This window comes from Hordeum vulgare, unplaced genomic scaffold, assembly GCF_904849725.1.
Source record: "Hordeum vulgare subsp. vulgare unplaced genomic scaffold, MorexV3_pseudomolecules_assembly, whole genome shotgun sequence".
Taxonomy (NCBI): Eukaryota; Viridiplantae; Streptophyta; class Magnoliopsida; order Poales; family Poaceae; genus Hordeum; species Hordeum vulgare.
The window spans coordinates 125,001-140,000 of NW_025422520.1; the positions used below are offsets into that span (position 1 = coordinate 125,001).

At 32.3% G+C, this 15,000-nt stretch overlaps 2 protein-coding genes and 1 non-coding gene across 3 annotated transcripts in view; 2 read left to right on the forward strand and 1 right to left on the reverse strand.

Moving 5' to 3' along the window:
* Positions 1–6,859, forward strand: part of LOC123418813 (NAD(P)H-quinone oxidoreductase subunit 1, chloroplastic-like) — a 9,232-nt gene extending 2,373 nt beyond the window's left edge. The window contains exons 1-2 of the mRNA XM_045107076.1: positions 1–1,079; positions 3,640–6,859. The exon at positions 1–1,079 is cut by the window's left edge and continues 2,373 nt beyond it. Of these exons, the coding sequence (XP_044963011.1) occupies positions 874–1,079; positions 3,640–4,177 (744 nt within the window). The 5' untranslated portion in view covers positions 1–873 and the 3' untranslated portion in view covers positions 4,178–6,859. The remainder of the gene's footprint in view (positions 1,080–3,639) is intronic.
* LOC123418812 (NAD(P)H-quinone oxidoreductase subunit 1, chloroplastic) lies at positions 1,073–2,749 on the forward strand. Its single transcript, XM_045107075.1, has one exon. The coding sequence runs from the start codon at positions 2,057–2,059 to the stop codon at positions 2,618–2,620; it is 564 nt and encodes a 187-aa protein (XP_044963010.1). The 5' UTR covers positions 1,073–2,056; the 3' UTR covers positions 2,621–2,749.
* A 2,821-nt stretch (positions 6,860–9,680) lies between the features above and the next one.
* On the reverse strand, positions 9,681–9,760 carry TRNAL-UAG. The gene has a single exon. It is a non-coding gene; the product is annotated as a tRNA-Leu (tRNA).
* Positions 9,761–15,000: the final 5,240 nt, after the last annotated feature.

Sequence of the window (15,000 nt, forward strand, 5' to 3'; positions counted from 1 at the left end):
CTTGTATGAATCGCTATTGGTTTGATACGAATAATGGCAATCGTTTCAGTATGTTAAGGATACAGATGTATCCACAATTCATTTAGAGTTACTTAATAGTCTATTTCTTATACCATATCTCTATCCCGTGAAATTCTCGAGCCAAAAGATGGATGCCTATGCTGTGTTTCATTTTGCTAAATGATATCAATTAAATGGTGTATCAATTCCATAAATTGCATATAGCAATAAATAAATCAGCAAAATTCTTTCTACTATATTTAGATAGAAGAAACATTTCTTCTATCTAAAATAGTAGAAAGAATGTACCCTTCTATCCAAATCCAATTTGCATCGATAAAAAAAATCCAAATTCCAGTAGTAGATGAATAATTGCAAATTTGTGTGTGTACGAGATTAGAATAACTTCAAAATAACTGACATAATTTTTTATTTTTCCTGATCAGAAAAATACATGAAAAAGAAAGGAGGTAGAAAAATTTTAGGATTTATGGTTAAAGAAGAAAAAGAAGAAAACAGGGGTTCTGTTGAATTTCAAGTATTCAGTTTCACCAATAAGATACGGAGACTTGCTTCACATTTGGAATTACACAAAAAAGATTTTTCATCGGAAAGAGGTCTACGAAGACTTTTGGGAAAACGTCGACGTTTGCTGGCTTATTTGGCAAAGAAAAATAGAGTACGTTATAAGAAATTAATCGGTCAGTTGAATATTCGGGAGCAGTAATTTAATCCTTCAAATTTTTTTCTTGTTTTATTATTTTTTTAGTAGTCTTTATAGTAGTCTTAGATTTTTCATTTTGATGAGCCTCACTTTGAGGAATTCATGGAATAATCCATTTTCATGGAATAATGAATTAAGGAAGAAAGGATATGAGTCTACCGCTTACAAAAAAAGATCTCATGATAGTCAATATGGGCCCTCAACACCCATCAATGCATGGTGTTCTTCGACTGATCGTTACTCTTGATGGTGAGGATGTTATTGATTGTGAACCCATATTAGGGTATTTACACAGAGGAATGGAAAAAATCGCGGAAAACCGAACGATTATACAATACTTACCTTATGTAACAAGGTGGGATTATTTAGCTACTATGTTTACAGAAGCAATAACAGTAAATGCACCAGAATTCTTGGAGAATATTCAAATACCACAAAGAGCCAGCTATATTAGGGTAATTATGTTAGAGTTAAGCCGTATAGCTTCTCACTTGCTATGGCTTGGACCTTTTATGGCGGATCTCGGCGCACAGACTCCTTTTTTCTACATTTTTAGAGAGAGAGAATTAATATATGATCTATTTGAAGCTGCTACAGGTATGCGAATGATGCACAATTACTTCCGCATCGGAGGAGTAGCCGCCGATCTACCTTATGGATGGATCGATAAATGTTTAGATTTCTGTGATTATTTTTTACGCGGAGTTGTTGAATATCAACAACTTATTACACAGAATCCCATTTTTTTAGAGCGAGTTGAAGGAGTAGGTTTTATTAGCGGAGAAGAAGCAGTAAATTGGGGCTTATCGGGACCTATGTTACGAGCTTCTGGAATACAATGGGATCTTCGTAAAGTGGATCCTTATGAGTCTTACAACCAATTTGATTGGAAAGTCCAATGGCAAAAAGAAGGCGATTCATTAGCTCGCTATTTAGTACGAGTTGGTGAAATGAGCGAATCCATCAAAATAATTCAACAAGCTATAGAAAAAATTCCTGGAGGACCTTATGAGAATTTAGAAGTCCGACGCTTTAAGAAAGAAAAGAATTCTGAATGGAATGATTTTGAGTATAAATTTCTTGGTAAAAAACCTTCCCCCAATTTTGAATTGTCAAGGCAAGAGCTTTATGTAAGAGTGGAAGCCCCAAAAGGTGAATTAGGGATTTATCTAGTAGGAGATGATAGCCTTTTTCCCTGGAGATGGAAAATCCGTCCACCCGGTTTTATTAATTTGCAAATTCTTCCTCAACTAGTTAAAAAAATGAAATTGGCTGATATCATGACGATATTAGGTAGTATAGATATCATTATGGGGGAAGTTGATCGTTGAAATGATAATAGATAGGGTAGAGGTAGAAACTATCAATTCTTTTTCGAAATCGGAATTATTAAAAGAAGTCTATGGACTGATATCGATTCTACCCATTTTGACCCTCCTTTTAGGAATTACAATAGAGGTACTCGTAATTGTGTGGTTAGAAAGAGAAATATCTGCGTCGATACAACAACGTATTGGTCCTGAATATGCTGGCCCCCTGGGCCTGCTTCAAGCTATAGCAGATGGGACTAAACTACTTTTTAAAGAAGATATTCTGCCATCGCGAGGAGATATTTCTTTATTTAGCATTGGACCTTCTATAGCAGTCATATCAGTTTTATTAAGTTTTTTAGTTATCCCTTTGGGATATCATTTTGTTTTAGCCGATCTTAGTATTGGTGTTTTTTTATGGATTGCCATTTCAAGTATAGCTCCTATTGGTCTTCTTATGGCAGGATATAGCTCAAATAATAAATATTCTTTTTCAGGCGGTCTACGAGCTGCTGCTCAATCCATTAGTTATGAAATACCATTAACTTTTTGTGTGCTAGCAATATCTCTACGTGTGATTCGTTAAAATAGGATCTTTTTCCTATAAAATCCATTAACTATTTATATTCCTTTTCTTATTTAGTATTTGGGTTGGTAAGTTAAACTAGATAGCTATATGAGTGAAATAAAACAGCTTCTAAATTTGTAGTAAAAAGAAAAAAATCTCATTTTCTACGTACAAGAAAAAAGTGGAAGTAAACATAAAGAGTGTAAACTCTTTATCCCAAGGTTGATATTTTTTAATTACTCATCATATCTTGAAGCGGGCAAGAATAAAGGATTCACAATATGGAATTCCATTATTAGAATACTCCTAGTTATTACTATAACTTAAAAATTCATAAGAAGAATCCACCAAAAGTTAGTGAAGGGTTAGGAACACTAAAGTACATAAAGGATTAGTAATGGAAAATCTAAAACATTAGAGATTTTTTCCCGTAAAAGGAATCATAATAAGGACTTGCAATTTGTAGAAATTATCAAGTAGTACTTTCTTCGGATTCCGATCCAGAGTATGTTCCCATTCACTTGTTAAGGAAATGGCTATCAAGAACGAATTAACCCTTTATCCATTTTTTCTTTTTAAATACCCCCTTCCCGGGGGAAAGAAGAATAGTAAAAAAGATATGGAGTGCACTAGAAAAAATTTGCATTATTTCCTTCCTCTATTCATGCAGAATTGCTCATGAACTAATACTCCACTCTTTCCATTTATTAATTGAATTCCTATAACAAAACAAGTACCAAGTGTTTTATTCCAAGATTAAGTTATTACTGAACAAAGAAAAATTTGGAATATATTATAAAGGATGAGATCAATTCAGAAGCGCTTTTTCTTATTCTAGCAGACGGAATTCCTTTGGTCTAATTTAGGACTTTCAAATCTATTTTATTTTACCTAATTCTATCTATGCCCCAGGGGCTAGGAACAGAACAAAACAGTCCTTTCCTTTTTCTGATCATAGAGAAGCCGTATGAAGCTAAGGTTTCATGTACGGTTTTGAAATAGCGGTGGGAACTGTGATGTTATCATCGACTATGATTATCTAACAGTTCAAGTACAGTTGATATAGTTGAAGCACAGTCAAAATATGGTTTTTTTGGATGGAATATTTGGCGTCAGCCTATAGGCTTTCTGGTTTTTTTAATTTCTTCTTTGGCAGAATGTGAAAGATTACCCTTTGATTTACCAGAAGCAGAGGAAGAATTAGTAGCAGGTTACCAAACTGAATATTCCGGTATCAAATATGGTTTATTTTATCTTGTTTCTTACCTAAATTTATTAGTTTCTTCTTTATTTGTAACAGTTCTCTACTTGGGCGGGTGGAATTTCTCTATTCCCTATATATCCTTTTTTGATTTTTTCCAAATGAATAAAGCAGTTGGAATTTTGGAAATGACAATGGGTATATTTATTACATTAACTAAAGCTTATTTATTTCTCTTCATTTCTATCACAATAAGATGGACTTTACCAAGGATGAGAATGGATCAGTTATTAAATCTTGGATGGAAATTTCTTTTACCTATTTCCCTGGGCAATCTATTATTAACAACCTCTTCTCAACTTGTTTCACTATAAATAAGATAATACAATAATAGATAGTAAGAATATTTTCAACACAAAAGCTCTCCCAAACAAGAGAAAGAAACATATCTTTTTCATAGATATTTAGAATGAATATGTTCCCTATGGTAACTGGGTTCATGAGTTATGGTCAACAAACAATACGTGCTACAAGGTACATAGGTCAAAGTTTCATAACTACCTTATCCCACACAAATCGTTTACCTATAACGATTCACTACCCTTATGAAAAATCAATTACACCAGAGCGTTTCCGAGGGCGAATCCACTTTGAATTTGATAAATGTATTGCTTGTGAAGTATGTGTTCGCGTATGTCCGATAGATCTACCCGTTGTGGATTGGAGATTTGAAAAGGATATAAAAAGAAAACAATTGCTTAATTATAGTATTGATTTCGGAGTTTGTATATTTTGTGGCAATTGTGTTGAGTACTGTCCAACAAGCTGTTTATCAATGACTGAAGAATATGAACTTTCTACCTATGATCGTCATGAATTGAATTACAATCAAATTGCTTTAAGTCGGTTACCAATCTCCATAATGGGAGATTACACAATTCAAACAATTAGGAATTCGTCTGAAAGTAAAATAAACGAAGAAAAATCTTCGAATTCAAGAACGATTACTGATTACTAAACTTTGATTTTGTCTTTTTGTTATAAAAATCTACTAATTCTTTATTAAACTATAAAGAAAAACGAATAACTACTGCTTATTGGAAATTTTTTCTTATTTTAAATCAGACTAGATTTTGATGATATAATATAGTTTATAACTATACAGTTTATACACAAAAAATACCCTAATCCCTTTTTCCTTCCTCGAATCCTTTAGTTTTAGTCAGTTCATGAAAAATTTTATACTATTAATTTCTTTTTATCCATAATGGATTTACCTGGACCAATACATGAGATTCTTATGCTATTTGGGGGATTTATTCTTCTACTAGGGGGTCTAGGAGTAGTATTACTTACCAACCCCATTTATTCTGCCTTTTCGCTGGGATTAGTTCTTGTTTGTATATCCTTATTCTATTTTTTATTAAATTCCTACTTTGTAGCTGTCGCACAACTTCTTATTTATGTGGGAGCCATAAATGTCTTGATCATATTCGCTGTAATGTTCGTAAATGGCTCAGAATGGTCTAAAGATAAGAATTATTGGACTATTGGAGATGGGTTCACTTCACTCGTTTGTATAACTTTTGTTTTTTCACTAATGACTACTATCCCAGATACGTCATGGTATGGAATTCTTTGGACTACAAGATCAAACCAAATAGTAGAACAGGGTCTCATAAATAATGTTCAACAAATTGGAATTCATTTAGCAACCGATTTTTATCTTCCGTTTGAACTCATTTCCATAATTCTTCTAGTTTCTTTAATAGGTGCAATTACTATGGCTCGGCAATAAGAAAACTTAGAAAAAGTAAAAATTATAAGAATTGCAAATCTAAAATAAATAACTAAAGAATCACAATTTTGATTTAGTAAAACCCATCTACTGCCAACAAATACCTCCTTTCTTTTCTCTTTTGTTGTGTAATTGTTCTATTGTAATTAATTGAATCGGTTCAATTCTTTGCCCTCATATTGAAATGAATCGAGATTGATAAGGAGTTAGTTAATGATGTTTGAGCATGTACTTTTTTTGAGTGTCTATTTATTTTCGATTGGTATCTATGGATTGATCACAAGCCGAAACATGGTTAGAGCTCTAATATGTCTTGAACTTATACTGAATTCAATTAATCTAAATCTCGTAACATTTTCTGATCTATTTGATAGTCGCCAATTAAAAGGAGATATTTTCGCCATTTTTGTTATAGCCCTTGCCGCTGCTGAAGCCGCTATTGGACTATCCATTCTTTCTTCCATCCATCGTAATAGGAAATCCACTCGTATCAATCAATCTAATTTATTGAATAATTAGACTTTTTAATAATTAGACATAAAATCCTCTAAACAAAGGCGCACATATTAAAATAATATAGAAATCCATACTATTTTCTTAGTATTATTTGAGAATATCCTTTTTTTTTTAGTAAGTAGGTTATTGCATAGTATTCTTTTTCACTTAAATGAATTTTTGTATTTGTAATTCATTGATATTGCAATATTCAAATTGCAATAATTTATATTGAAAAGACGATAGCCAATAAAATAAATTGGCTAATTCGAAATCGTCTGTACAATTTGTAAAATTCTTTCTTATTGTTGAAGTCCAAAATTCAAGTCTCTTGGCTCTTTTCACGCTTTCTCACAAACGGATTAAAAAATAGATTTTTAATTTTGAAGTTTGGATAAACCATTGCTTCGTCTGGTGTCTACAATACATATGACTCATATAGTACTAATTTTCTTTTTACCAGATCGAAAAATTTTATGTTGAAAAGAAAAATTTATAGATCCAATGTCACATTCCGTAAAAATTTATGATACATGTATAGGATGCACTCAATGTGTACGAGCTTGTCCAACAGATGTATTAGAAATGATACCCTGGGATGGATGTAAAGCCAAGCAAATTGCTTCCGCGCCGAGAACCGAAGATTGTGTGGGTTGTAAGAGATGTGAATCTGCCTGCCCGACAGATTTTTTAAGTGTCCGCGTTTATTTAGGGCCTGAAACAACCCGTAGCATGGCTCTATCTTATTGATACGTTACAAAAACAAAAAACTTCATTTGAATCGTCTGATTCCTCTTTACCGAAGAAGCCTGTGCTCGAAATAATCGAGCACGGGCTTTTCTGGTCAAAACGTATCTTGTCTTTATCACTTTATCATGAGTTATTTTCCTTGGTTAACAATACTTGTTGTTTTGCCGATATTTGCCGGTTCATTAATTTTCTTTTTACCTCATAAGGGAAACAAAATCGTTAGGTGGTATACTATATCTATTTGTTTATTAGAATTCCTTCTAATGACTTATGCGTTCTGTTATCATTTCCAACTGGAGGATCCCTTAATTCAATTAAAGGAGGATTATAAATGGATAGATGTCTTCGATTTCCATTGGAGATTGGGAATCGATGGACTTTCATTAGGATCCATTTTATTGACAGGATTTATCACTACTTTAGCTACTTTAGCAGCTTGGCCAATTACACGGAATTCGCGATTATTCTATTTCCTGATGCTCGCAATGTATAGTGGTCAAATAGGATTATTTTCTTCGCGAGACCTTTTACTTTTTTTTATCATGTGGGAGTTAGAATTAATTCCTGTTTACTTACTTTTATCCATGTGGGGGGGAAAGAGGCGTCTATATTCAGCTACAAAGTTTATTTTGTATACTGCAGGCGGTTCTATTTTTTTCTTAATCGGAGTTCTGGGTATGGGCTTATACGGTTCCAACGAACCAGGATTAGATTTGGAAAGATTAATTAATCAATCATACCCCGCAACCTTGGAAATACTTTTATATTTTGGCTTCCTTATTGCTTATGCTGTCAAATTGCCGATTATACCCCTACATACGTGGTTACCAGATACCCATGGGGAAGCACATTATAGTACATGTATGCTTTTAGCGGGAATATTATTAAAGATGGGAGCATATGGATTGATTCGGATCAACATGGAATTGTTACCTCATGCTCATTATCTATTTTCGCCCTGGTTAGTAATAATAGGAGCTATCCAAATAATCTATGCAGCTTCAACTTCTCTTGGTCAACGAAATTTCAAAAAAAGAATAGCTTATTCCTCTGTATCTCACATGGGTTTCATAATTATAGGAATTGGTTCCATAACCAACATTGGACTCAATGGAGCTATTTTACAAATATTATCCCATGGATTTATTGGTGCTACACTTTTTTTCTTGGCAGGAACCGCTTCTGATAGAATGCGTCTTGTTTATCTCGAAGAACTGGGAGGAATATCTATCCCAATGCCTAAAATTTTTACCATGTTTAGTAGCTTTTCAATGGCTTCTCTTGCCTTACCAGGAATGAGTGGTTTTGTCGCAGAATTAGTAGTATTTTTTGGACTAATTACTAGTCCAAAATTTTTGTTAATGCCAAAAGCACTAATTACTTTTGTAATGGCAATTGGAATGATATTAACTCCTATTTATTTATTATCTATGTTACGCCAGATGTTCTATGGATACAAGCTATTTAATGTTCCAAACGCAAATTTTGTGGATTCTGGACCACGAGAACTCTTTATTTTAATCTGTATCTTTTTACCAGTAATAGGAATTGGTATTTATCCAGATTTTGTTCTCTCCCTATCCGTTGACAGGGTAGAGGCTCTCTTATCCAATTATTATCCTAAATAGGTTTGGTTTTTTTTACTAGTCTGCTCTATTAATGCAGAAATAAGTAAAAAAGTATAATTAGATCTATCTCGAATTTTTGAGAACCCTTTGAGAAGGCGCTCAAGGGGTTCTCAAATAAAATATAAAAGTAAAAACGTTCATTTCATGAACGTTTTTTTTTATGTAATCATTTAGGTGTTAATGTAAACGAACCATAACTATGTAAACCTATTCCTAATAGATTGATACCAAAATAACAAATCCAAATTATAAGAAATCCTATCGAAGCTATAAGTGCAGAATTCGTACCCTTCCAATTTGGATTTGTTCTACTATGTAAATAAATTGCGAATATGGTCCAAGTAATAAATGCCCAAGTTTCCTTAGGATCCCAATTCCAATAGGATCCCCAGGCCTCATTAGCCCATACTGCTCCACAAAGAATACCTATGGTTAAAAGGGTAAATCCTAGGCTAATGATACGATAACTCCAAGAATCCAAACGCTCCGTTAATTGATATTTGTAATAATTTGGAAATGAAGGGACAGGGGCGCTTTTTAAAGCACTTCTTTTTGCATAAAAAAATGCAATCTCACTAAAGAAAAATGTTTTATTTAAAACATTTTTTTTCTTTTTAGAAAAGAAATGGAAATTATTTCGAAATCTAATGATTAGAATAGCGGCAGATAATAAGGATCCGCACAAAAGAGTTGCATAACTTAATAACATCATACTGACATGCATCATTAACCACTGAGATTGTAGAGCAGGTACTAGTATCGTGGATTGATGCATTTCAGTTAAAAGACCCGACGTGGCAAAGCCTTGCGTTAAAATAGTACTTGGCGTAGTTATTGTGCTTAAATCATTTTTAGAGTTCTGTATTTTAGGAATGGTATGAAGAATATACAGAGCCCATGAAAGGAAGATCAATGACTCATATAAATTACTTAATGGAAAATGTCCCGAAGAAACCCAACGAGAAACTAAGAATCCTGTTATAGAGAAAAAAGTAACTATCATTCCTTTTTCTGACGAATCACGTAATCTCCCAAGTTCACGAACTAATAAGGTTATCAAATGAATCGTAATCACAATTGAAATCGTTGAGAAAGAGATATGAGTTAGTATATGTTCTAAAGTTGCAAATAGCATAAGGGGAAGGTCCCATTACAAAATTGTAAATTTCGAATTGATTTCTAATCTATTGTATTCCTTTTCAAGAATGCCGCCACTCGGATTCGAACCGAGATGCTTGAGCACTGCTTCCTAAGAGCAGCGTGTCTACCAATTTCACCATGGCGGCTAACTTCAAATAATAGGTAACTTAAAAGAATAATAGCTATTATCTCGGGAATCGTCGATATTGGGAAAGTCCATAAAATTTAGGAACATTAGAGTTTTCATTAAAATGGACTTCGTTTGGTAGTATCGTTTCCATTTTTTTTTTACAATAAACTCTTGCTTTGCCCAATAGAAACACTGGTTGAAAGAGTTGGAACTTCTTTTTTCTAACTTGCAATTATAGATATAGAACTAATTTTTTCTAATTAATTTATCGTTTAAATTTTGAAAATTCTTTCAATACAATGAAAAAAATCCAAAAGGGTTTCTATTTAATGATGAAATTAAAATGGATAAATAGAAAAGGCTTTTTGGATTTTTGAAAAATTTCTAGAATGAAAGTCTTTATGCTCTTATTAATAAGATTTACTAACCTTATGATTTTGGATAAGATAGGTGGAAGTTGTAAGTCCTATTGTAAGAATACTCCACTTTTCATAATTTTCATAATAAAATATGAGCATTCTATTATGAAAATTATGAAAAGTTCATTGATAGGAAAAGAATACTTAGCACACAGTATACCAAACAAAACTTTTTTTTATTGTATATATAAGAGGGGTTTGTTATAAGAATATTGTACCGAAGTAATTCGACACATAAAAGTACATTCAAAGAAGAATCCAAATTATTAAATAATTGGAATTCTTTTTTGAAAAATCAATTCATATTATTCCAAAATCTTATTATTTGTTTGTTTGTTGCCCAGAAAAACCCTTTGGTTTTGGATGCTCATTACCACTGGAAAATGATCTTGATTTTACTAAAGAATAAGATTGTACTATGGAAAAATAAGTCTTTTTCTTCCAAATATTTTTACGAATACGCTTTTTTGACATTGAAGTACGTTTTTTTGGAACTGCCATTCAAAAAGGAAATTACTTTTTTCTAGTTGTATGTGAAAGACATCTATTGCTGCAAATCAATCCTTCTTTCTTGTTTTTATTAGTATTTATACTTAGATACTGAAAGATACTGAAATTGTGAATTATTTTTTACTTCATTTTGTCTAATGCGGATAAGACAAGAATTTTTAAACATTTTTTCTGTATATATTTTATACTTTGTTTTAATAATATAGAATATATAGAAGGGTTTCCCATTTATATCTATTTATATATCAAGTATACTCCATATATAGATATATGGTATGGAAGCCTATCCCCCGGGGGGATAAAAAGAAGGGAAAATTCAAATAGTTAATTAAGCTCAGAATGATATTGTATTGTATTCCATAAAGGAAAGGAATTCTAATCAAAACAAAAAATACTGAGTCTCTTAAACAAGACATTCTAAAACTTAGGTAATTTATAGTCATAAGGACTATTCGATAATTTCTTATAAACATAGATTTTCATTGGAATTCACTCAATCAGTTATGGAACAAGAGAGCTGTTTCATCTTTGTTTTAAAGAAATATAAAAATGAATAGAAAGTAAAAAGTAAAACGATTCCTTTTTTTTTTTTTGTAAATATCTTTATTTAGATAATAACTAGGTAACGAAGTTATTTGATTAACTTTTTGAATTTAACCAACTAAACCCATTCTTCATTTTTTATTATTTCAATGAGATAAATTTTTAAAAAATGAAGAATTCCAGTATTTTTTCTTATTCTTTTTATTTATTCTTTCAGAAAGAGATAAGAGTTGGTTTGGTGAATCGGAAACAATTTTATAGAAAAATTGAAGTAAAAATCGCAATTTCTTTTCTTATGGAACATACATATCAATATGCATGGGTAATCCCTCTTCTCCCACTTCCAGTTATTATGTCAATGGGATTTGGCCTTATTCTTATTCCGACAGCAACAAAAAATCTTCGTCGCATATGGGCTTTTCCTAGTGTTTTACTCTTAAGTATAGCTATGGTATTCTCAGTTCAACTGTCTATTCAACAAATAAATGGAAGTTCTATCTATCAATATCTATGGTCTTGGACCGTCAATAATGATTTTTCTTTAGAATTTGGATACTTGATTGACCCACTTACTTCTATTATGTTAATACTAATTACTACTGTAGGAATCCTGGTTCTTATTTATAGTGATGGTTATATGTCTCACGATGAAGGATATTTGAGATTTTTTGTTTATATAAGTTTTTTCAATACTTCTATGTTGGGATTGGTTACTAGCTCCAATTTGATACAAATTTATTTTTTTTGGGAACTCGTGGGAATGTGTTCTTATTTATTGATAGGCTTTTGGTTTACACGACCAATCGCAGCGAGTGCTTGTCAAAAAGCTTTTGTAACTAATCGTGTAGGGGATTTTGGTCTATTATTAGGAATTTTAGGTTTTTTTTGGATAACAGGTAGTTTAGAGTTTAGGGATTTGTTCCAAATCGCTAATAACTGGATTCCTAATAATGGAATTAACTCTTTACTTACTACTTTGTGTGCTTTTTTATTATTCCTTGGTGCAGTTGCGAAATCCGCACAATTCCCTCTTCACGTATGGTTACCCGATGCTATGGAAGGACCCACTCCTATTTCGGCTCTTATACACGCAGCAACTATGGTTGCTGCGGGAATTTTTCTTCTAGCTCGACTTCTTCCTCTTTTCATATCTTTACCTTTGATAATGAGTTTTATTTCTTTAGTAGGTACAATAACACTATTCTTAGGAGCTACTTTAGCTCTTGCTCAGAGAGATATTAAAAGAAGCTTAGCCTATTCTACAATGTCTCAATTGGGTTATATGATGTTAGCTCTAGGTATAGGTTCTTATCAAGCTGCTTTATTCCATTTGATCACTCATGCTTATTCAAAAGCTTTATTGTTCTTGGGATCTGGATCCGTTATTCATTCAATGGAACCTCTTGTTGGGTATTCACCAGATAAAAGTCAAAATATGGTTCTTATGGGCGGTTTAAGAAAATACATTCCAATCACAAGAACTACTTTTTTATGGGGTACACTTTCTCTTTGTGGTATTCCACCTCTTGCTTGCTTCTGGTCCAAAGATGAAATCCTTAGTAATAGTTGGTTGTATTCGCCCTTTTTTGGAATAATAGCTTCCTTTACTGCAGGATTAACTGCCTTTTATATGTTTCGGATATATTTACTTACATTTGGTGGGTATTTGCGTGTTCATTTTCAAAATTACAGTAGCACTAAAGAGAGTTCCTTGTATTCAATATCCTTATGGGGAAAAAGGATACCCAAAGGAGTGAATAGGGATTTCGTTTTATCAACAACGAAGAGTGGAGTTTCTTTTTTTTCACAAAATATACCCAAAATTCAAGGTAATACAAGAAATAGGATAGGATCCTTTACTACGTCTTTTGGGGCTAAAAACACTTTTGCCTATCCGCATGAAACGGGAAATACTATGTTATTTCCTCTTCTTATATTACTACTTTTCACTTTGTTCATTGGATTCATAGGAATCTCTTTTGATAATGGAGGAATGGATAATGGAATAGCAGAGTTAACCATATTATCAAAGTGGTTAACTCCCTCAAAAAACTTTACCCAGGAAAGTTCTAATTCTTTTGTAAATTCATATGAATTTATTACTAATGCAATTTCTTCTGTAACTCTAGCTATCTTTGGTTTATTCATAGCATATATCTTCTATGGATCTGCTTATTCTTTTTTTCAGAATTTGGATTTAATAAACTCTTTTGTAAAAAGAAATCCTAAAAAAGAATTTTTGGATCAAGTAAAAAAAAATATATACAGTTGGTCATATAATCGTGGTTATATAGATATTTTCTATACTAGGGTCTTTACCCTCGGTATAAGAGGGTTAACCGAACTAACGGAGTTTTTTGATAAGGGTGTTATTGATGGAATTACCAATGGAGTGGGTCTTGCTAGTTTTTGTATAGGAGAAGAAATTAAATATGTAGGGGGAGGTCGAATCTCGTCTTATTTATTCTTTTTTTTATGTTATGTATCTGTGTTTTTATTCTTTTTTCTTTCTTAAGTTAAGGAATTCAAGTCTCTTGCAAAAATAACTATCCTACCCCTTTCTACAATCTCTCTATAATCCCACCTTGTTACATAAGGTAAGTATTGTATAATCGTTCGGTTTTCCGCGATTTTTTCCATTCCTCTGTGTAAATACCCTAATATGGGTTCACAATCAATAACATCCTCACCATCAAGAGTAACGATCAGTCGAAGAACACCATGCATTGATGGGTGTTGAGGGCCCATATTGACTATCATGAGATCTTTTTTTGTAAGCGGTAGACTCATATCCTTTCTTCCTTAATTCATTATTCCATGAAAATGGATTATTCCATGAATTCCTCAAAGTGAGGCTCATCAAAATGAAAAATCTAAGACTACTATAAAGACTACTAAAAAAATAATAAAACAAGAAAAAAATTTGAAGGATTAAATTACTGCTCCCGAATATTCAACTGACCGATTAATTTCTTATAACGTACTCTATTTTTCTTTGCCAAATAAGCCAGCAAACGTCGACGTTTTCCCAAAAGTCTTCGTAGACCTCTTTCCGATGAAAAATCTTTTTTGTGTAATTCCAAATGTGAAGCAAGTCTCCGTATCTTATTGGTGAAACTGAATACTTGAAATTCAACAGAACCCCTGTTTTCTTCTTTTTCTTCTTTAACCATAAATCCTAAAATTTTTCTACCTCCTTTCTTTTTCATGTATTTTTCTGATCAGGAAAAATAAAAAATTATGTCAGTTATTTTGAAGTTATTCTAATCTCGTACACACACAAATTTGCAATTATTCATCTACTACTGGAATTTGGATTTTTTTTATCGATGCAAATTGGATTTGGATAGAAGGGTACATTCTTTCTACTATTTTAGATAGAAGAAATGTTTCTTCTATCTAAATATAGTAGAAAGAATTTTGCTGATTTATTTATTGCTATATGCAATTTATGGAATTGATACACCATTTAATTGATATCATTTAGCAAAATGAAACACAGCATAGGCATCCATCTTTTGGCTCGAGAATTTCACGGGATAGAGATATGGTATAAGAAATAGACTATTAAGTAACTCTAAATGAATTGTGGATACATCTGTATCCTTAACATACTGAAACGATTGCCATTATTCGTATCAAACCAATAGCGATTCATACAAGCTAAATCTTCTAATCAATGGTGGGCCAATAATGAATTTTTTTGCATATGTATTAAGACGCTTGGCCTGATTTCGAAATTGTCCAGAGTTTTATATGTTGTTTTCATTGCAAAATGATGGGT